The sequence below is a fragment of the Adiantum capillus-veneris genome, chromosome 11 (genome assembly GCF_014529385.1).
Source record: "Adiantum capillus-veneris isolate H3 chromosome 11, ASM1452938v2, whole genome shotgun sequence".
In the NCBI taxonomy this organism is placed as follows: Eukaryota; Viridiplantae; Streptophyta; class Polypodiopsida; order Polypodiales; family Pteridaceae; genus Adiantum; species Adiantum capillus-veneris.
Window position 1 is genome coordinate 89265146 of NC_140941.1, and position 24308 is coordinate 89289453.

At 43.7% G+C, this 24308-nt stretch overlaps 1 protein-coding gene across 2 annotated transcripts in view; it reads right to left on the bottom strand.

The window, feature by feature from the left end:
- The window catches only part of TGH (SWAP (Suppressor-of-White-APricot)/surp domain-containing protein), a 51056-nt gene that overhangs the window by 21202 nt on the left and 5546 nt on the right, over positions 1–24308 (bottom strand). The window contains exons 2-4 of one of the 2 annotated variants that reach the window (XM_086523339.1): positions 14631–14721; positions 10633–10727; positions 10433–10536 (exon numbers count right to left, since the gene is read on the bottom strand). In XM_086523339.1, the coding sequence (XP_086379465.1) occupies positions 10433–10536; positions 10633–10727; positions 14631–14721 (290 nt within the window). Of the gene's footprint in view, positions 1–10432; positions 10537–10632; positions 10728–14630; positions 14722–24308 lie in introns of those variants that run through there. The other variant, XM_086523340.1, reaches the window with a different exon arrangement.

Consider the following 24308-nt stretch of genomic DNA (forward strand, 5'->3'; position numbering starts at 1 on the left):
GTATCAGATTCGCCAATTGTAACTTTTTGTCTCATAGATCACTTTGACCTCTTGAAGACGTTAATATAACATTTCATCTCATCTCTCTCTCTCTCTCTCTCTCTCTCTCTCTCTCTCTCTCTCTCTCTCTCTCTCTCTCTCTCTCTCTCTCTCTCTCTCTCTCTCTCTCTCTCTCTCTGTGTGCACGCGCGCGCTCGCGTGAGATGCCTCTCTCTGCGTGAGGTGCTCCAACCAGTGTAACAAACTTGGACACCCCAAGTCAAGATTCTACCGCGACACAACAGAGATTCACTACGAAACAATTCACAAAATTGACACGGCCCGGCGTAGTTCCGTGCCCAGAGGTATTGGCCCCAAAGACTGGCGCCCCTTTCGGTATTTCTTTTTGTATTCATCTATGTTCAAAGTACAAGAGAGCAGGCAAGTGCTCACTCTCAGACTCTGCGTCCAGATGCTCTAAGAAGTGAAGGTACAAGGGATGCCCAAAAGCATTAAACTCAAAAGCTTTTAATCTCACAAGCAATTGTCCCAAAAGCTGTCATAAAAATCAGCCAACGCAATTTACGAAAATCTGTACAAGCTGCACGTCATCAGCTAGCGCAAAAAGCGGGGTTCCGTACAGTTTGCCACGTCAGCCTGCCAGCGCATTTTGTGGGGGTCCATACTGCTACCACGTGGCATTTCTGTCGCAGTCACTGTGTGTGTGTGTGTCTAGAAGTCTGCCATGTACCAGTTTGTGACATACCCCCTCTTGAGAGAATTGTAATCGCCCTCGATTACGCCTGCAAAACAGACAGAGGCCATAAACAATCTTAGCAGACACTGACTGTTAGTACCGACGCACTAGGCACAACACATCTAGCACATGTACCCATCGACAGTCACATCACCGAACATCACAGGACATCACTTGACATCATTGGACATCACATGACAAATCAGATTCAAATTCATTCCAAATCTCAAACCATGATTAATCGGCAACGTATTTAGTAATCGCATCTAGATCCAGTCAGGACCTCACAGATGCCCGATTAACTAATCCTTATTGCAATCATGTCTATAGAGATTTATGAAACCGAAATGCTGTAGTCATTTCGTCTTTCAATTCTTGCACTCAAACAAGTCAAGTACAAATCAATCAGTATCATTTTCATTTTCGGGAATTCTAGTTCATAAAGTCATACAGCAGAATATTGTTAACCTTGCAGTAACCCTGAAACCCAAAGGGACATCCGTGACTCTATATCAAAAATCGGAGTAATCTGTTGACAAAGGAGCGGAGTGACCCCTCTTGTGCAAACCCACTGCACTAGATTCACACATGCTGAAATCGGGGTTCTATCATAGTAGACTATGCTAAACTGAATGCTTCAAGATAAAGTTCCAAAATTTGAGGAGTATCTGCTAGGTCCTCCTCCTCCATCCACTTCGCATCCAATGCAGTATAGTTCTTGAATTTAACCAAGAACTGCCTTATCACTTTACCTTTAATCTTTCTATCTTTATGTGCCAATATCTGTTCTGGAACGAGGATCTCCTCGCTTTCCTCCACTTCGGGTTCCTCATATGGCTCCCCATCATCGGGCACATCGTCTTTAAAAGACTTCAAGAGACTCACATGAAAAGCATTGTGAGTTCTCCAAGTATCGGGCAGCTTCAGTCTAAAGGAGACATCATTTATCTTTTTTTTTATCTCGAAAGGTCCGTAGTATCTCATGCTAAGCTTTGAAAAAAGTCGCTCCTTTCCCTTTTTCTTTCTTAGGCGTGCCTTCTCAAAACGTAAGAGCACCCAATCGTCTTCCTTCAATTTCAAATCGTGACGGTGTCGATCTGCTTTCTTCTTGTGTCTTTCCTAAGATTTTGCTAAAGCCTCCCGGACCTTGGCAAAAGCAGTGTCCAAGTCCCTCGTGTACTGGTTGGCTTCAAAAATCTTATCTTTCGTGCCAAGGAAGGGTGGAACCTTCGTAGCACCTTCAATAATCTCAAATGGGGCCTTCCCCGTCGAAGAGTGGATAGTGTTATTGTAGGCAAATTCCACCAAGGGCAAAAACTTTTCCCATTGAGTCTTCTAATCACTTCAATAAATCCAGTACGACTGAATTTGCAATCTCAGATTGCCAATCTGTCCGCGAGTGGAAAGATGACGAGAACTGCAACCGTGTGCCAATGTTCTTCCAAATAGCCTTCCAAAACAAGCTCGTGAATCGGGGATCTCTGTCAGAGACTATTGTCTCAGGCATGCCATGTAATCTGAATATCTGGGCAATGAACAGTCGCGCTAAATGGTTCGGATTGATTGTTTTCTTCACTGGAATGAAATGAGCTTGCTTGTAAAATCTATCAATAACAGTCCAGATACCATCGTGCCCACTCTGTGTCTTCGGGAGATCAAAAATAAAATCCATAGCAGTACTTTCCCAGGGGCGGGTGGGAATGGGTAAAGGCTATAACAATCCCTACGCTTTATGCCTGTCAAACTTGACCTTCACGCATACCAAGCAACTACATACAAAATCGTCCCCGTCCTTCTTGAGTCTCAGCCAAAAGAAGTAACGCTCCACACCTTTCAAGGAGGTGTCAATGCCGCGATGACCCGTAAATGGTGGACAATGGCATTCAATTAGAACCTTTTCCTCAACGGCTGTGTAACGCACAACATCGTTTTCTTTATCAAGTAGCCATCCCGTATGGAATATCCCGCTACTACCTCCCCATTTTGTATTCGTGTGAATACATCCGAAAAATCTGGATCTGCGGCGTAATGATCGACCATATCCTCGAAGCTTCTATGGTGAATCGCAGAAATAGCCAAGACTAACGGCTTCCGAGACAAAGCATCTGCCACCAAGTTCTTATGTCCCTGTACATGGACAATCCGCCAGTGAAACTGTGACAAGATGTTAGCCCACCACATCTGCTTTTCCAAAAGTTGCTTCTGTGACAAGAAGTAGCGTAAACTCTGATGATCAGTGAAGACCTTAAAATCGGCTCCGAGTACGTAATGTCGCCACTGAGTAAGAGCATGAATAACCGCCAAAAGCTCTTTCTCATATATCTATGTTGTCATTTCCGGCCTTGAAAACAATCGACTCTCATAGGCAATGACATGGCCTTCTTGCATTAAGACTGCACCCAGACTACGACCACAAGCATCACAATATACTTCGATGACTTCTGCAAATCCGGCAAAGTCAAAACTGGTCTTGTAGTCAATTTCTATTTCAAAGTCTGTCAGAATATGCAAAGGGAAAGCAACCTCTGCAAATTTCCTAATGAACCGCCGGTAGTAAGAACATAAGCCCAAGAAGCTTCTAACTTCATGAACATTCTTCAAATCGGGCCAATCACATATAGGGTCAATCTTGGCCGGGTCCATCTATACTCCTGCTGCTCAGACAATATGTCCCAAAAAGTGTATCTCCGGTAAGCAAAATTCTCTTCTTGGCAAAAACGTTAGGTATGTTGTTGGGAAGGTCTTGCTGAGAAGGTGCCTGTTGGATGTCTAGGTCCCTACTGCCCCTTCTGCCAGAAAGTGCTAGCGCTAGGTTTCCTTATACATTGGCTTAGTCAAATTGCCCTACCCAGTTCCCAACAAAAATCACTTAAAAATAATAAGTGAAAAATGGCTAAAATAGGGAAAATAGATCTATGAACTGTAAAAATACTCCTGATGGGTTGACTGTGTGTCATGCCAAGAAAGAGACATGGAATGTGAATTCCTTGAATGCAAACTTTTCATCTTTTCATGAATAATCCGCATACATCCGTGCTCATTTATGAGTGAATCGCGTTCATCGTGTAAGGTGCAACGGAAGTGAATGTTGAAATTTGCTAAAGATGAGTGCTCGAACTGTGCTCAAGGTTCCTTTTACTTACGGAAGGGAGAGCCTCCCGTTCCTTTAGTGAGAGGTTGCAAATGATCACAAACAAAGTGGATAAACACTGTGAATGAAGGTGCTGAGACTGAGAGATAGAGAGAGAGGAATACGACACCAGAATGTTGTCAAACCCTCCTCTGAAGGCCCCACTCTCTATGGCAAGAGCGGTCTACTATTGATTGCACAAATCTCTAGAATGCAATGGACTTGCCGGCAATGCCGACGACGATGAGAAGGGATAAATCTGAAAACGCTAATGGCTGAAATCTGCAAATCTTTATCTGCTGAATTCTGACTCTATGTCGGTACGACGGCGATGACGACGATGCAACGACGACGCGCTGAAAACGCTGATGCTGAAATCTGCGTTTTCCGGGCTGAAATTATAAATGCTCGTTGATCTGCCCGTGCGACGAGGATCTGCTACGGGAAGGTGAGATCTGCGAGGTTCGGGGTCTCTACTGCGATGTCTATGTGCTGAAAACTGAAAACGCTGGTCTAAATAATGATTCTGTCGCGGTGAAAATTGGCTAAAATAGGGAAAATAGGTCTATGCACTCTAAAAATGCTCATGATCGGTTCTGATTGTAATATGACGATCATGCTGTGTGCAACCAGAGGATATGCATCTACTCTAAGTCACTGGACATGCACGGTCTGCGAACAGACTCACAAAAGTGCCAAAACACTTCATAAGCTAGGCTAACTTAACCCCTGTCATGAAGTAGCTTGCCCAGATACACATAGGGTTAGATGTGCATGTGACATCCTCTCCTTTTCAAAGTGAGGTACTAGTATTGAACTGTATGGCGAGGGAGATCGCCAACAGCGTCTGGAATCCTGGAAAGGACTCTTCCCTGGCCCACTCTGAAGCATGGGTCGTGCGATACTTGAACTTCATAAAGGTCTACAATGCTTGCTTCCATGGGCCACGTCGAAAGCGACACAAAGTCATTTGTGGCTCTTTCAATGCTTCAACTTCGTCTATAGTCATGCGTCTACCTTCTTCAAGAATCTCCAAGGATGAAAATTCTTGAAACCACTTCCAACACAAAAACATGAACATACCTATTCCATGTAGAGTGACTAGAAAAATTCTAGTCTTCTTGAAAGACTGTGCATGCAATGTAGATGAACAAAAAGATGGAGTGCCAAACCGTTCATCAAATACACGCAAACAATGGAATCGAAACTTGTCTTTTTGATTTAAATCTATCAACTGTGGCAAAACACAATGGAAATGCCGATGCTTGATCCTCAATTCTTCTTGTGCTCTTTCGGATATTGTGTCATGCCAAGGAAGAGAAATTAGATGTGAATTCCTTGAGTGCAAACATTTCATCTTTTCATGAGTAATCCACATACATCTGTGCTCATTCATGAGTGAATCGTGTTCATCGTACAATATGGCATGCCTATTAAAAGAGATCACATAAGGACGGTGACTAAAATACAAGAAAGCATCACGAATGAAACACTCGAACAATGCGTGCTAACTAATCATCCGTACACATAATACTTCCTGTGGGGATTCTTGGGACCTCGTCTCGAGAGCCAAGATCGGTTCTTCGTGATCGATCGAATCTGCAATGAGGTTAGCTTCACTAGACAAAGTATCAACTAAACCATCATCCTTGGGAATAATCACATCATTATCCTGTAAATCATCATGCTTGTGAGTAATCACATCTATATCATGCAAGGCATCATGCTCATGAATAATCACATCTTGATCATGCAAATCATCATGCTTATCATCTCGCTTATCATTATCATGTGTATCGTGTTTTGGAGAAGAAAAGACTGAGAGAGCCTCCTGCTCCTGCTTCTTGTCAATTTTCCCCTGCACATTAGAAATGAGAGATGAAGAATGAACAACTTGCTCTCCACGAATAACAATGGGAGAGTCACTTTTGGCATTGAAAGTGAACGTATTTTCCGCCCAATCACTGAGAGGGTTATGCTCACGAAACCAGCTTGTTGAACAGTGAAAAAACATCAAGGCACTCGTGCGTGATGAGAGAGTCCATACCGGGAGAGAAGCCTAACACCTCGAAAGGAGATGTCTTGCTAAAGTCCAAGTGAGCTCTTTCGACAAGAAAGTCACTAATCAAATCATGCATACTGCCTAGGTCAAACAATATGACAAACGCTGACCCTTCACATGACCATAATACTTAAGGAGAGACTCATCAATGGGAGAATCATGAGAGACTTGGGTCACACTCGTGTTCTCATTTATTGCATTGATAGAGGAAGTGGGTTATGTGGGTTCTTTAGATTCATCAGATTCAAGCTTAGGACATGTTCTTTTTATGTGACCCTTGATATGACAATGATAACAACGACCTTCCTTAAAATAAATGCTTTGTTCTTCCGACGTGATGTATCCTCCTAAAATTCCTTGTTCTGCCTTTTCATTTGGAGTGAGCTTAGGTTAGCAATTGTGTTAGCTTTACCCTTATGTTCATTTTGTGAGTTCTTTTCTGAGAAACTATTGGAAGATTGGTTAGAAGAGTTACCGTTCTTACCATTCTAAAGAGTTTGATTGGTACTTGGGGAAGTCTTGTTTTCCTTAGGCTTTCCCTTGTTGTGTTTCACCTCCTATGCGAGAGCAATCGCTACCGCCTTGTTGAGATCGATTGGATCGAGGACTTCGACATCAAACCTGATATAGTCGTCCAACCCGAAAATGAAAGCCTCCTTACGCTCATCATCCGATTTGCGTAATTGGGTGCCGAGCTGCAAAACACGAATAGAGAAAAACATAACTGGCTTATCATTTTGCTTGAGACTACACCAATCGTCTTTCAACCGTGCTAGGTACTGTGGTGGCATAAATCGCGCCTTGAGCTTGTCTTGGAAGTCGGCCCAATTGAAGGAAAGGGGCGTGTCTTCGTCGGCTTCCTCTAGGTGCGTAGTATTGTGCCTCTTGACATGCGTGGTACCAATTAATGGCATCACCGGCAAGGTACATAGCTGCCGTCAAAACCTTGCTATTTCCTCTCTTCTTAGTTGTCGCAAAATAAGTATTAAATTGATGCAACCAAGAATGAATAATCGTAGCATCCATCTTACCATCATCCTTACTGAACGCGATCTTCTCTGTGACGCGGTTGTTGGAGTCCGAATCTCGGCTTGCGCCACTTGATGAACTACCAACATCTTTGGCCGGCTCGAGTTTCGAGCTGAGAACCTGTCGGATCAATTCTTGCATGTGTAGGTCTCTCTATACCTCTCGCTCTGCCGCCAAGGCCGCTCGTCTTTCTTCGGCCGCTTCCTTTCGTGCTTCGGCCGCCAAGCGTGCTTGCTCGCGCTCACGCTCAATAGCTGCCTTTCTTTCTTCGCATGCTTCGCACTCACGCTCCAAGGCAACGCGATTCGTTTCTTGTTGTAACATCATGTCCATCATCAACTTGACCACAGCCTCCATAGGATTTGGTGCAATCCTTGGCGTAGATGGGGAAGGGGGAATGTCAGAAAAACCTCCTGGTGGGGAAAATTCTTCTTCGCCATTGCCATGCTCATCACCTCCATGTGAAGTATCCATTCCGCTTCGGGTAATGACCATACATTGAAGTCGTGGGTTCTTAAGTTCACGAGGAACTTGGGTTCTTGTGGGTCTTGGGTGCTTGGGTTCTTGGGTTCTTGTGTTTCTTGAGGGTCTTGAGTTCTTGAGGTTCTTGAGGTTCTTCTTTAGCTTGCAATCTGTGTTAGAGAAGGATCTTCTCTTTACCCGAGCTCTACTCTTTTCCGCGGGCGCACCCCTTGGCAGCCTTGCGCTCACACCAAGGTTGCTTTTTCCCACCTCACGTCGATTGGCCGGCCGCTAAGTACACGGTTTGCTCTCAATGAGTGAAAAGAGGCACCAGGGGAGGTTGGACAAGCCCTTCTTTCTTTGGTTTCCTGTCACTCTTCAAAAACACGACTAGGAGTCGACACGCCCAAGTGGACTTGGGTTACGTGCAACCTCAACAAGCAAAAAACATTATGTGGTTCTTGTGGTTCTTTCCTTGAGTGATACAAAACACTGCCAAAGCTCTGATACCAATGTAAGGTGTAACGGAAGTGAATGTTGAACTTTGCTCAAGATGAGTGCTCCGAATTGTGCTCAAGGTTCCTTTTACTTACGGAAGGGAGAGCCTTCTGTTCCTTTAGTGAGAGAGTGCAAATGATCACAAACAAAGTGGATAAACACTGTGAATGAAGGTGCTGAGATTGAGAGATAGAGAGAGAAGAATACGACACCAGAATGTTGTCAAAGCCTCCTCTGAAGGCCCCACTCTCTATGGCAAGAGCGGTCTACTATTGATTGCAGAAATCTCTACAATGCAATGGACTTGCCAACAATGTCGACGACGATGAGGACGACGACGAGACGGGCTGAAATCTGAAAGTGCTAATGGCTGCAATTTGCAAATCTTTCTCTGTTGAATTCTGACTCTATGTCGGTGACGATGGCGACGACGACGATGCAACGACTACGCGCTGAAAACGCTGATGCTGAAATCGATGTTTTCCGGGCTGAAACTGTAAACGCTCGTTGATCTGACCGTGCGGCGAGGATCTGCTGCGGGAAGGTGAGATCTGCGAGGTTCGGGGTCTCTACTGCGATGTCTATGTGCTGAAATGTAACAGTCTCGGAAACTCCAAATCGAGAGTTCACAATTGATTCGACACTCGCCCGGCGGAGTTCCGTGCCTAGAGATATTGGCCCCAAAGACTGGCGCCCCTTTCGGTATTTCTTTTTGTATTAATCTATTGCAAAAGTACAAGTGAACAGGAGGCCCTCACTCTCAGACTCTGCATCCAGATGCTCTGTAGAGTGGGAGGCCTGCCCACTTATTTAAAGAGTTTACAAGGGATGCCAAAAGCAGAGCCCCAAAAGCTGAAAAATCAAAATGCCTCCTTTTCAGTACTCTCTTCAGGCACCCTTGATGTCTCCGACACGGGTGGAGATTACTAGACTCATTCGTCAGGATCTGATCCGGCTGGACACGAGGAGGACATAGATAGAGCCGGTACAGGAGTTGGGCACGAAAATGGCTTTCTATAGACAGCATCTTCTCCACCTCACAGGGGATGGGTTTGTGATTTGACCAAGCTATATGGACACACATCTTTCTCATGGTTTGCGTTGTGCCATTGGCCAGATACGCACATCCTCACATCAGCTCGAGATTGAGACTGGCAGATTCAGAGGGATACCAGCAGATAGCAGGATATGCCGCTTATGTCATCTAGAGCCAGAGATAGAGTTACATTACATATGTCATTGCACAGTGTACTATGAGATTCGAGGCCGTTTTCATTGTCTATTCAGAGAGGTTTTTGGGCCTCTATCTAGGGTCATGAGTTATGAGGATCAAAAAAGTCTTGGACTGTATCTACTTGAGTTACACATGCATAGAGACACTTTATTGAGGAAAGTTGGAGAGAGACAGTCCCAGAGGCAGATTACAGATTTCTTTACACTAGATATTAGACACTCAGAGGAGTAGCCACCATTGCAGAGCTCTACTACCACTACTGGCATTCTCATAGACCGAGCATTGGAGCTAGGGAGATCTAGACGACCGCGATTGAGGAGAGGAGCTACACAGTATCGACGGAGACTACAGCAGAGGATTTCAGCCATACTTTCTCGACGTCCAAAATGCAGATGAGAATGGATCTCTACCATATCCCCCCCCCCTTCTCTCATTGTACTACACATTGTACTGGGCACCTTTTGTATTAGCTGGCACATCCATACAGTCCCAGCTTGTAGTAGTTGCATTTTTGTTTCAATTCTTTTTGATTCCGGACATGGTATCAAATTCACTATGTTGTAACAGCTTGGTCTCATAGGTCATTTTTGGCCTTTTGAAGACGTTAATATATCATTTCATTTCATTTCTCTCTCTCAACTGAAAGAAGAAGCTTGATGAGAAGCTTGCCAAGAACAATGACTATGTGTATGCTGCTCGCTAGAAAAGATAAGCCAAGCACGGCACATGGGGTCAAGATGCTCAGGCTGCTTAGAGATAGGTTAACAAAACAAGGTTCTGTGCGCAGCTCTACGTTGTAAGCAGCAGTAAAGCTTTGTGTGCAGTTCACAGAGCAGGAGCAGCACGCACCTTAGGCTGGTTGATACCCAAAAAAAAAGCAATTGATCTAACTGCTTTCTCCCTGAGCATTGTACCATTTCTGGTTGGGAAAATGTTTGGTATTTCCTTTCACCAATAGGCAAAATGGATGATTGCAAAGCAAACAATGACGTCTAGGAATCGAGGCACTTTCGCAGAAATTTATGCCAATGATCCTCCTGTATTTACCAATTTGCCTCTACAACTCACCAGAACTAATTCCCACAAATGGTGTGTGCAAGGACAGACTACGTTTTGCTGACAATACTTAGGCAAACAAAGGAGACTTCCTGTTGAGCAATTTGAGCATCCAATAAAAGGCATTAAATCTCCTAATGTGATTGTCTTCCTTAAGTAGGCAGTCTAGTCGTATATCTTAAGATTCAAAATTACCATTTGGAGATAAAATAACATGTTTATTACCGCTTCTTAAGCTCCTGGGCAGCTTCTCTTCGAGCAAGATCAGCTGCTGTAAGAGCAAACGTATCGTAATCTGAAGTAGCAACCAACCTTGTTGAATCTTGTTCCTACAATACAACCACAACATAATATGTAAGAGCAAAAACAAAGGCCTCAGAAGGTTTACAGGAGTAAGATACAACTAGCAGGCATGATCAGCAAACCGCTCTTTCTTCATCATCCATGTAGTCATATGCCCTTTGTTGTGCAAGCTCTGCTCTATTTTTTCGCGAAGAAGTAAAACTTTGCGGAACCCATCCTACATCATGCAAATACAAAGCTCTACTTACAAGAAAGTTCCTGACTTCTTTCATAGAAAAATCATTAGATTTAAGCAGACCTTTCATGCTGACATTTTACATGTGCTCAAAACAAATAGCGTTTCCAATGTGCATACAAAGAATTTAAGGATCACATAACTGTCTAAATGCACACATCAACTTGCAACACATTGTACTGAAGTAGAAGGAAGCATCTTTATTACTCAAAAAGTCCTACAAGTAAGACTACTGGTGAGGTTTGTGCTTCATGACAAATAGGTTGTCTGTTCAAGTCCCCCTTGACTCTTGAAGGGAACATGCACACCTTGCTTAGCTTGGTTGTTCTCTTGCTAGGGCACTTTCCCTTCAAACACTAGTACGCTCCGTGGATGACCTAGCAAGGATAATCTCACACATTCATATGATATCTCCACTGTTTCAGCACCCACTACGTCCATGAAGGTTATGGGTGATTACCTGTGTATAGCTCTTTGCTGATGGCCAGTAGCCCTTGCACAAGCATGATGAATTCATGGCTAATATTTGGGGAGATAAAAAAAGCACCCCCTCACTGTGTGCCCCTAGCATGCGTTGTTGCAAAACATCGACGTGATTCATCAAAATGTTCCCAAATGTTGCTGGCTCTGTTTCTTTCTAAGTGACACTATAAAACAGAAGTTTAGCAGCATAACTTGTCAAACAAATATGGAATCTACGAGGATACAACCTACTGTGCTTAAATAGCTTGGACACACAAGAGGGAACAAAGATGTATGCCTTCACTGCTCCCAATCGAGCCACAGCAAGAGTCCTCCCAGATGTGCTGTATTTGTCTCTAAAGAAATTAGTCCTTGCTAGCAAGCTGATTTTTTAAACACTTTTCTCTCTGTGGAAAGATTTTCTCTGGTCCAAATCGAGCCACAGCAAGAGTCCTCCCAGATGTGCTGTAATTTTGTCTCTAAAGAAATAGTTCTCGCTAGCAAGCTGATTTTCTAAACATGTTTCTCTCTCTAGAAACAGTCTAATTTTCTTTCTAGAATTTAGACTGATTCTCTCTCGTAATTTTTGCTTTACCATGTACAAAAGTCCAAAAGCATGCTTACATTAGAGAGAGCGACCTTTATGTATATATACCTTCATAATGTCAGAAAAGTCCAAACTTAAGAGCTAAGAGAGGGACTGGAACACATGCGCTAAATATAATACTAAAAAACTCTAGGATAAAGAAGCTAACTCGAAATCTTATTTGTGATTTAAGGTACTTCATAATGACATTTAAAGCTATTCAAAAATGGAATTTTGAAGCTGTTACGTTTTGATCAATGAAATGTTGCAGATTTCCGTAGCATTATATTCTCTCCATCTATAGCAATTAGTGATTACAATGAGCAACTTGTTCTATCAAGTACAGCCCTCATGTACTCTACCTCCCAAAGTGTTGTTAATCTATTTGGTCATAGTCAGACTAAGCTTATTGTTGTTCATTATCATGTATCGATTATATTGAAGATGGTCATAACAGACTATATAAGTGATTCTTGCCCTCATTTTCCATTAAATCTCACGCATACTTAAGTTATAGCCTGTTATTAAGCTTAAGCTTCTACTCAGCTTATTTCTCTCCCTCTCCGTTGTCGTGATGTGAAACTAAAATATCTACCTCACTTTTGTTGTGTGGGACCGAATGGTATATTGTACATAGTGTGATATATACGAAATACATCCACGGTTGCAGTTCCGTATATACCTTGCCGGGACAGCGAGGACCTAGATGTTGCATTATAGCATGTTTTGCCACATAAACATGTCTATTTTGCTTTAGAAATGTACAAATGTCAGGTGTTTCGAAGTGGCACACTCGTTTTGCCTAGAAAGTTCAATGCGGGCGATCTTGGCCGAAAATAGCAGGTTTCATGCACGGGTGTAAGAGATGCATCCAGAGTGCTTGCCAAGTGGTAAAATGAAATTTAAGCCCAATGGGATTTTTCCACAATTTTAGGGATTTTTCCCAGCTCGTTTGGGCTTTTTATGGACAAAAAAGGGAATTTTTGGGCTAAAAATGACCAAAAATGGTCATAAAAATTGAAAAAAAATGGCTAAAAATGTCACATCACTCACGGTGCTGTGACCATAGTCACAAGGGACGCATTCCGGGACGAGGAACGGGGGACGGGGGACGGGGCTCAAATGGATATTTAGTGTTAAAAAGAGGGCGGGACGGCAAGTGGGGACGGGAAGCCCGAAAAAGAGCGTCCCCTGTTACTATGGCTGTGACTATGAGGAGTGAAGGAACATTTTAGAAGATCGATATCAGCACTTTGAGCTCCTCTGAGACAAAGCCTGCACCTATGGTCTACTAGTGCAATCCCGTGTTGTTCCAACCATGTATTCGAGGCTAAGGGGCCACCAATCGAGGTTTCCCCTCTTCAAATACCTACTTCTAAATGTATAATGAAGTTTTGAAGCTTCCATGAAATGGCTACTACGGAGAATTAAAGCGTTTGTTTAGGGTTATGAAGTTTTGAAGCTTCCATGAAATGGCTACGACGGAGAATTGAAGCGTTTGTTTAGGGTTTTTATCAGGGCGAAAGAGCACTGCAACTATGCAAGTGGTACTCAGGCTACATCAAATCATCACACACATAAGAGTTTTGAGTTGATCTTGGCTCTTTTTCAAAGTAAAGCTATCATGGCTAGAGTTTTGTTCTTTTTGAGTGTGTTTTTAGCTACGACTTGCTTGTTTTTGTTGCGAACTCTCACAGTCAGAGGCCCGGCGTTTTCCTAGCCGCACTTTGCACTTCTTGACACCGTTTGTCTTGGTTATTGTATTCTGTGTTCCCTCTCATCTCTCCCCATAGACTTCAAAGCATCATCTCGTGCAAAAAAGGTGGTCATAACTTTGCTATCAAATACTCTATACCCTTCGTAAAAACTATCTCTGAGAAGCCTTCAAAGAATCTTAAAATGCAAGAAAACAGTCTTAGACCTTCCTGACTCCTCCACTCTAGATAACAAAGTCTTAGCGTTCTTGCTTTATTGCACTGTATGAGTTTTGCCTCTTTGTATGGAGTGAACATTCCCTTTGGAGCCCTCACAAAGACCTCATTTTGCAAGTGAGTACCATTAATATTAGCTTTGAAACTTAAAGATTCATGTCCTCCTCAAAAAATTCATGACACTACCACCATCTGCTTTAGCTGACTACCTTTCCAAGCAGGTGACTTTCAAACCTTGCAAAATTTTACTCTGAGCTATACCCCCAGATTTGGTTTACAATTTTCCAACATAGCAAGTGCTACCTGGAACATTATTCTAAAACTCGTTGCTAATGCTCGAATGCTCCAATATGAGTTTCTCTATACTGATTGACCTGACATCAATCGGCCATCTCAATTCAGGCCTCTACTCAAATATGAGATAATGGCTAAGACCACGATTTGAAGGTCCAAAACAAAAATCAAAGTTCCTAGCAAATTCAAGTGCTGAACAAAGCTAGCCCAGGGTTAAACATAAGAAGTTAAAAAACCTGGTTAATTTTAAACGCAGATTGCCTAGAGATGCAATCCCTTTCTGCCATTTATTGCACTTCAATTTGTAAGAAAAATTATCATGGCTCCCTTTGTTAAGGGACCCAAAACCATAATCCCCCCCATGCACCTGTTACAGCAGCTAACATTCAAAGAGAGAAGTCTTATGCAGTGCTTGTGTAATATCAGTTAGTAAATACAAAAGATCAGCATTATCAAGTAAGCAGGGACAACCTCAAACAAGATAACTGAATCAAAGGACCAGTGTGCTGTGCAGATAAGAGGAAAACCCAGCCAAAGATTTTGGGGGGGAAGTGGCATTTATTATAACTTGCATGACTACATGAAGAGAAATTTTATGCAAAAGAATCTTACCCTCCTTCGAGCCAACCGTGTTGTAATAACCTGCAGAGAAACCTCCCGTAAAAGCACCATGAAATCGCCTACGCCCATTCTCATCATAAACCTGTCACTAAAAGCAATCAATTGGCTGCATAGAGAACGATCCACAATGGTTAAAAATTTCAAACATAGAAACATAGTGCCATCAGGACTGGAGTATCAATACAAAGAGAAGGTACAAGACCTATAGAGTCTAGACTACCCAGCATCTAGCTTGGGCTGGAAAATAAATTGAAAACAGCTTTTTTTGTACATTGCTCAAAGTAACAAACAATGGGCTCTTTACTAAATGTAGTGCATTGTCGACTGTGAATTCAGAACACCTGTTTTAGCAAGAGGCTTGCGACTCCGTTCACATGACATGACATGAAGATTCAAGTATCAAATGTTCAGCTGTACGCCTCTTTCTTTGATGCAAGGATGGAGCCATGATCCTTGTACTTCGCCCAAACAGTAGAATGTCCACATGGCCCAGATTAGTTGGATCAGCTTTGTTGTTCCTTCGACTACAAAGGCCAGGTAAATCTAAAAAGCCTAGGGATCTCGAGCACAGCCTCCCCATTCTGCAAACCCCCACAGATGCAGTCTAGATCTTTGGAATACTAGTAGCGCTCTCATCTCATCCAACTTAAGATTATAAATGGCAGAGAGTGTGAAACAGAATTGGTAACCACATTCTGAATCCATACTACATTCACAGTCTGGAAACACAATTGGGACAAAAAAGTTTGCTCATCACATCTGCTTCTCAAAGAATTATGACACTCCGTCAACACCTTCTTCCTGAAAGCCCTTGTTACACACAGTTGTCTTTCGGCATTAAGTGACCATCCTCGAGGAAAAAAAACTGCAACTGTCTCCCCACTCTGGCCTCTGTCAAATATGACATCAGAATCGGGATCAGAAAAATACTGCTCCCTCATATCATCACAGTCATGCTAAAATATTGTTGTGACCGCGGAAATCTGTGGCTTGCAATATAGTGCATCTACAACCACATTCTTCTTGCCCTTCAGATACCCGATCTAGAAGTGAAACTGAGATAGAATTTAGGCCCATCGCTTTTGTTTCTCTAACGACCTCGGCTGTAGTACTTAAAGACTTTAATGAACTGTGTAGACTATAAAATCCGCACAAAGCAAGTATGGCTTTCACTAACTCAAAGCATGTATCACTGCTAGGAGTTTTTCTCAGAATCTGTGCACCCTTTCCAACTTCCGTAGCATCTTACTCTCATAAGCTGCCACCTGCATCAAGACCGCTCCTAAACTACTACTGCAAGCGTCGCAAAACCCTCAGAGATTTCTTGAAGTCTGGGAGTACCAATTCAAATCAATAGTACAGTCTTCAGGTAACTAGCTTGGAAGACCTTCTGAGAAGCAATCCCAGTGAATCCTGAGAAAATTCACACCCTCTGACGCTAACAGACAAATTAGATAAACCCAGCGAATCCTGAGAAGGTTCACACCCTCTTACTCTAACTCAGACAAATCAAGTACTTTTTCTTTTGACATAGATTGAGTAAGCAAAAGGACTTGATTTCAATAGTTTAGATATGGTTAAACTGATACAAGAGTTACAGACTCTCTTTTGAATTGGACACTGTGCGAGTGATCTGGCGCATTTTCAGGGCAGAAAACAGAGAATTCAGCGTGCTGCAGATTCTCGCCAGGTTTTGCAAAGTGTCCATATGCGTCAGGAAAGTAAGGCTCTACCTATATTATGCACCAAACGCTAAGCTATTTTAAGCAGACCATTTTGTACAGGATCTGTAGACTGCCTATGCCAAGATTAAGGAGACTCTGCAGAAGTCTCAAGAATGGCATAAGAAGGTTACAAACAAAAAGCATCGATGCGACTTGCAGTTGTAGGAAGATGATTGGGTGCTTCTTCGGTTTGAAAAAGCACACCCTAGAAAGAAGAAGGGTAAGGAGAGGCTTGTTTTTTCCAAAAAGCTCAGTATGCAATACTATGGGACCTCCCAGATTTAAGAAAAGATCGACCAGGTCTCCTCTAGACTGCAGTTGCTAGATACTTAAAAGAGTCCCAATGCATTTTATGTGAGTCTACTGAGACCTTTCAAAGGTGAAGTGCCAGAGGACGGGGAGCCGGAGGAGCAACCAAAGATTGGAGAAACTGACAAGATTCTTATACCTTAGCACGTCCTAGTACACAAGGAAAGGAAAGTGAAGGGAAAGCTGGTCCGAATATAACTATCCTACTCTTGATGAAAGTCAACGGAGGAGGAGGAATTGGTAGATACTCCTCGCATCCTAGAGCTCTACCTTGAGGCTTTTGGACCTCATAGTCACAAGGGACGCCCATTTTTGGGCTTTCCGTCCCCACTTGCCGTCCCGCCCTCTTTTTTACACTTAAAATGCATTTGAGCCCCGTCCCCACTCCTCAGGACACGTCCCTTGTGACTATGCTTTTGGTTTAGCCCCGACTATTCCAAAAGTGCACGTTGATTCTTGAATGTAGTAGGAGGGCAGACTAGAACAAACTTTTAGCACTTTAATACAACAAAACTAAAAGAGAGAGAAATGAAATGAAATGTTATGTTATATTAACATCCTCAAGAGGCCAAAATGACCTATGAGACCAAAATTGCACGTTGATTCTTGAATGTAACAGGAGGGCAGACTGGAACAAACTTTTAGCACTTAAATACAACAGAACTGAAAGAGAGAGAGAAATGAAATGAAATGTTATGTTATATTAACGTCCTCAAGAGGCCAAAATAACCTATGAGACCAAAAAGTTACAACGAGGTGAATCAGATACAATGTCTGAGTACCAAAATTAAAAAAGAAAAGGCACTGAAATGGAACTGTGTAGGATATGAGTTGGGGGGGGGGGGGGGGGGGGGGGGGGGGGGAGAGAGTAGTGAAGGAGGGCTAATCTAACACACTATGGGTGTGTGTGTGTGTGTGTGTGTGGATATAATGGGTAAGAGCTGATACAAAGGTTGGTACGAGATGAGTAGGGTGTACAATCCTCAAAAGAACTAAATCACAGGAGATCCATCATCGGTTGCTGGCGGATCTCCTCCGTAGTCGTGGGCGTCTAGATCTCCCTAGCTCGGTCGCTCGATCGATCAGCATGCCTCTTGTGTAAGGAGAATGTGAGGTCTGTTGTCGTAGCTGCTCCTCCGGCTGCTCAGTGTCCATTCTAAAGAAGTCTGTGTAAAGAAGCCTCTGAGATTGGCTAGCCTCTCCTCTCATCAGGCTCTCTATGTCTACGCAGCTCGAGCAAAAATAGTCCCAGACATCTTTGGTCCTCATACCCCATGACTCTAGAGAGTGGTCCAAAGCCCTCTCTGAACAGACAGTAAAAGTGGCCTCGTATCTCATAGTAAATTGGGCACTGGCATGTGTAGTGCAACTCTGTCTCAGGCTTCATGTGACATAGGGGACATGCCTTGGCCTCAACTGGTACTCCAGTCTGCATTGTATCTACCGGTCTCGACCCGAAGCTGGTGTGAAGATGTGTGTATCTGGCCAATAGCGGATCGTATCCCATGAGATAAGTGGGTGTCCATGTATCTGGGCCTCGTCACAAAACCATCCTCAATAAGCTGGAGAAGATACTCTCTATAGAAAGCCATCTTCGTGCCCAGTTCCTGTGCCGGCTATATCCAAGTCCTCATATCTAGTTGAGTCAGGTCCTAGCGGATGAGCCTGGTGATCTCGGAATGTGTAAGAGTCAGAGAGGGTGCATCCAATGAGTACTAGAAGGGGGGCAACCTGTCCATGCTGAACCCATGTACCTGAAACCATAATGGCTCTGAGTGTCAAAATGTGGTCAAGAGTAGAAAAACCTCTCCTGAACCCTGCTTACCAGCTGCGTGTATGCCCTCCCTCACAATCCATCTACTCAGCTGCTGCTCAACACTGGAATCTGGATGCATATAACTATGCCAATGTGTGTCCAATCATGATAGTGCGATAATTCCCAAGCTCCATAGGGTCTCTTGACTTGAAGATAGGTACAGTAGTAGATAAACTCCAAGAATCAAGTAGGCCCTCACACATGGCACGGTTGAACATCACTGCTAGAAGCTCTGCGAGCAGATCCCTGGCATGTATAAAATGCTCAGCCACTAAGCCATCGTGATCATATGCTCTCCCATTCCTCATCCTATTAATGGCCTTCTTCACCATCTCAGCGGTGAAAAAAGCATGTGTGTGTGGGCATGGCTTGGGGGGGTCAGGAAGAGGCGGTTGTCCAGGAACTGTGTACATGTCGAAGTACTTCTCTCATAAAGTCATCCAGCAGAATACTAACCAGCCGTTATGTATCCCTGAAATTCAAAAGAAAATCAGCGACTTTAATCATATCTAGGTAATCTGTGACAAAGGAGTGGAGTAACTTTTCTCTTGTGCAATCTCGAGTGCACCAGATTCAACCCAGCTGATCTCCGGGATCTTTCGGAATAGACAAAGCTTAGACCGAAAATATTAAGTAGGTAAAGTTCCTGTATCCGAGGAGTATCTGCTAGGTCCTCCTCCTCCATTCATTTCGCATTCAATGCCCGATGGTTCTTATCTAAGATCCACCGTTCACTTTACCTTTCTCTTTGCTATCTTGGAAAGTCAATGTATGTTCTTGAACGAGTATCTCCTCGCTCTCTTTCACTGCAGTTCATTTGGGAGCTGTCATTGCTCCAAAGTCATCATCTCATTCTTTCGTTCATTTCTGAAGGCGTGCCTTCTCAAACCAGAAGAGCACCCAAATCATGTTCCTGCAGTTGCAAGTCGCATCGAATCGTGTCAGCTGCCTTCATAGCACCTTGGCAAAAGCAGTATCCAAATCTAGGTCATACTGATCTGCTTCAAAAATCTTATCCTTGGTCTGGGGGATGTTCTGATCTACCAGCCGATTCCTTTTTGCCTTTCTTTTCTTGTGCCCTGGGACCTACGGGTAGCGTCTTTCGCTTCCCCTATCCATTGGCACGTCAATGTCAATCATCGAAACCCTAAGACGCACTATCATTTGATTCCTCTTTCTCGGGAATCCTTTGATGAACTTGCATGTGGTTCCCTTACTTCGTCGGAACACTCTGATTCTCCAGAATCCTGTGATGAGTTGTCATCCAGCTCCCTTGATTCATTCTCCTAAGTAGCAAACTCTTGCCTTTTTATTTTAATGTGGATACTATCATGTCCATCGCATAAGTCAAAGAGCCGGCATGCATTCCAAATCATTGCTTAGTCATGTCCCATAAGTCTCCAAATGGAGTCAAACTTCTGGTTTAAAGCATAGTCTTGAATCTCTTTAGCAAACTGCAGCAAAACCGCTCAATCTGGTCTTTCAAAGTAATCTTCCGAAACAAAGACACTGGCAAACAAGTATCCGAAAACCTCTGGCAATAGTCATCCAATGTATCTTTCTCAGTCATTTTCAAGTGATGCCAAGTCATGACGACATCTCTTGCATATTCATCTAATATCCAAGTTGACGTGAAAAAAAAAAAGATTTTTAACCACATCGCATGTGTTTCTCTGCGTAACAACAAAGTAGATCACCATGCTTGCAGTGTTCCTTGCAAGTAAGATGCCCCCTTCTGCACCCTAGAGTGTTTTGTCAACCGATCTCTAGAGAAGACGACGTCAGTCTATTGTACAAACTCAAGGGCTCGATTGGTGTCCCGGTAGCCTGAAACCTGACGGCCTGACTCCCTTCCTTGAACTCCTTGGTTTTCGGGTTGATCTGGTCATTGCCAAGAGAGGACGAGCTCTCCTCCTTTGAACGCTAGATGGCCTTCCATGCCTTCTAGACTTTCTTTTCTTTTTCCAAAAAATCTTGTCTTAGGTGCTTAGAAATTGAGGCACCTTCTTAGCACCCTCGAATACTTCAAATGGCGCCTTCCCCGTGTGTTGTTGTAGGCAAACTCCACCAAGCGCAAAAACTTTTCCCGTTAAGTCTTCTAATCTAAAAAATAAGACTTCAACAAATTTAAAACCATTGAATTGGCTATCTCAAATTGCCCATCTGTCTTCGGGTGGAACGAGGACAAGAACTGCAACCGCGCGCCAATGTTCTCCCAGATTGCCCTCCAAAACAAACTAGTCAACCGAGGATCCTTGTCCAAGCAATGGACTAAGGCATGCCATATATTCGGAAAATCAGTTAAACAAACGATTTCGCCAAATGATTGTCAGAGTGCGCGTGTTCGGAAGCGTGAGAGAGAGAGAGAGAGAGAGAGAGAGAGAGAGAGAGAGAGAGAGAGAGAGAGAGAGAGAGAGATGAAATGAAATGAAATGTTATATTAACGTCACACAATGACCAAACAATGCCTGGAACCCCACGACCCAACAAGAAATAAATGAAATATGAGGGCGCCCGGACAAGGTGGCGGCCGGCCCAGAAGTGGGCGACCGGACAATGCAGTCTAAATGCATATGCAAAGGGTGGCCAGCCCAGAGGCACACTAGCCGTACATGTATGCCCTAGACCTATGAAGCAGTAGAGTGATGTAAGTCTAACACCCCCTCTCAACACCAAATGTTGAACAAACCGCATGAAGCCGAAGATGTGAGGCAAATGATGAAGATGTCTACTACAATGTCCACAGAAGGACAATACTCCGGCGAACTCCGTGAGTGTCGCAGTAGTCCAGGGTGCCACGACCTTCGAGAGATCTCCATGGTGAAGTGTTGTCATGAGCAGTGTAGCAAACTACTATACTCCGCTAATGCAGAGTGAAGATACTACGTGAAGGTCCCAAACTGAATATGAAACCAACTCCTTGTCGTAAAAGAAGTGCCAATAGACCTGCAAGTGTCCTGCCCAATAGGATATGTGGTGTCTGTAGTCAAACCAGTATGGAGAACCCCAGGAACCGTCATGAGTATGATCGGAAGCCTGTCAATGCATGAATCTGTAACCGAGTGTGGCCAGGTGGCTAAGCTGTGTAAAACTCCAAGAAGGCCAGATTTAGCAATCTGCATCATAAACGTCCTCCGAAACAAGGAAAGCCAGACTAAACAATCTGCACTATAGAAGCTACCGTAAGCTGCAGCAGTCACCGATAGACCGCGCGGACCACCACCGGATGGTGACCTGTCATTAGGTAGGGTAATCCAAGAGGAGAGAAAAGCCGGACTCAACAATCTGTGTTGTAAAAGGCCTCTGAGAAGAGGTGTGGGCAGACCAAGCTGTCTGCACCGTAATCATCCTACAGGAGAAGGAAAGCCAGACTAAGAAGTCTGCGCTGTGAAGATCCTCTGAAAAGAGGAAAGGCCAGACCAATCTGTCTACGTCTTCTTGCATGTGGCTCTTTAGTCAAGATCCACAGTTTCTCTTCAGAGTGTGTCTTTTGACACCATGAAGAACCAGTATGCAGATTCCGAGTTTGGTAAGCAATGGTTGCATGTTGTTGCTTCCCAAGGGCCTAGCAACTATCTCATTCATGAAGGATTGTTGTATTTTCATCACCGTCTATGTGTGTTTCCCTCTCTCAGGACAACCATATTGCACGATGCTCATGACTCTCTCACGGGTGGGCACAGAGGAATGAACACCACTCTGGAAAAATAGAAAGATTTTTTTATTGGCCTAAAATGCGAAAGGATGTGTTTTGTTATGTCACACAGTGCACCATTTGTCAAAAGGTAAAAGCTCCTCCAGGTAAGCAGCAAGGCCTCTTGCTTCCGCTGCCTATTTCCAATGGACCTTTCAAGATATAAATATGGATTTTGTGACTAACCTTCCACCTAGTTTGCATTCAAAGAACACTCAATGTTTGACAATTGGTGACCGTTTCAGCAAGTTTTGCATGTTGATTCCTTGTAAGGCCACAGTCACCGCACAAGATGTAGCACGGTTGTTCATAAAGCATTGGTACCCCCTCTATGGTTTGCCAAAATCAATTGTTTCAGATAGGGATGTTAAGTTCACGTCCAATTTCTGGCGCGCACTCTTTAAAAATTTTGGCACTAAGTTGAATTTTTCATTGGCTTTTCATCCACTGTCAGATGGTCAAACAAAGATTTACAATCAGTTGGCTTTTGATGTTTTGAAGTCATATGTGCATGATCAGCATTCTCATTGAGAGCTCTATCTCCCTTTAGTTCAAGCAATTTTGAATGACTCTTATTCTTCTGCCATTGGTAGAACTCCGTATGAGGCAGCTTTTGACCGTCTGTTCCAGTCACTTTTGACTCGCTCGGTCAGTCCAATGCCTGATGCCAATGTTAAAAGTCACTCGTTAGATGAGATTTCTGAGAGTATGAAGCTTCAGCTAAGCAAGGCTCAGGAGTCTTACTCACCACAGGCTAACAAGCATCGTCACGATGTTTCTATCAAGGAAGGGGATTGGGTTTATTTAAGAATCATGAAGCAGCATCTTAAGCAAGCTGGAAAGAAGTGTCCTAAGTTGTCTTTCAAAATGTATGGTCCATTTCCTGTCATTAAAAAGATCAATGAGGTTTTGATGAAATTGCAATTGCCTAACTCATGGTCAATGCACAATGTTTTCCATGTTTCTCGGTTGAAAGTGTTTCAGGGAACACCTCCGAAGGACATTTCCGAAGAAGAAGAGCCCGAGATCATCGATGAAGCTGAAGTCATGGAGCCGGAGCAAGTGTTGTTGCATCGGTTTCGCCATGGCTCCAAGAAGCAAGTCAGACAGCACTTTTTGAAGTTCAAGGATCGAGGAACCCACGAGGCAGTGTGGGTCGATGAAGAGTTTTTCAGAGATTACCCAGAGTTGTCAGCGAACTACAAGGAAGCCATGCAGCTCAGTACCAGTACCTCACTTTGAAAAGGAGGGGATGTCACGTGCACATCTAACCCTATGTGCATGTGGACAAGCTACTTCAGGTCTAGGGTCCAAATCAGCTTAGGAAGTGTTCTGGCACCGTTGTGAGCCTGTGCGCAGGCCGTGCATGTCCAGGCGCTTAACGTAGTTGCATATCCTCTGGTTGAACACAGCATGACATTCAGTACCCATCATGAGCATTTTACAGTGCATAGAATCCATTTCCCAATTTATCCAATTTTCACTTATTATTTAATAAGTGACTTTTGTTGGAAAACTGGGTAGGGCAAATTTGCTAATCTACTATAAAGGAAACCTAGCGCTAGCACTTTTTGGCAGAACAGGCAACAGAAGTTCCAGTAACTTGCAGTGCACTTTCTTAGCAAGACCGGCAAGAGACCTAGCGTTTTCAACCAACAGAAGCAGAGCAACCTCGCATTTTTGCTACAGATCAGCCACTGTCGAGTCAGCCAGCGTTTTCAGTTTCAGCCCGCTATCCGCAGATTTCAGCATCTGCGTTTTCAGCGCATCGCCGTCCTCGCCGACACTGTCGGAGATCAGCAGAAAGTCAGAGTTTTGCAAATTTCAGCAGTTCAGCCCTAGCGTTTTCAGATTTCAGCCCGTCCTTGTCATCGTCATCATTGCCGTCGACATCGTCGGCAAGTCCATTGCATCTAAACCATTGTACCAGATTTGTGCAATCAATAGCATAGACCTCTCTCACCATAGAGAGGGCGGCCCTTGGAGGAGGGTTTGAGACCATCAGGTGTCGTATTCTTCTCTCTCTCAATATCAGCACCTTCATTCACATTTGCATCCACTTTGTTCGTGATCATTGCATTCTCTCTTACCAAAGGAACGGAAGGCTCTCCCTTCCATAAGTAAAA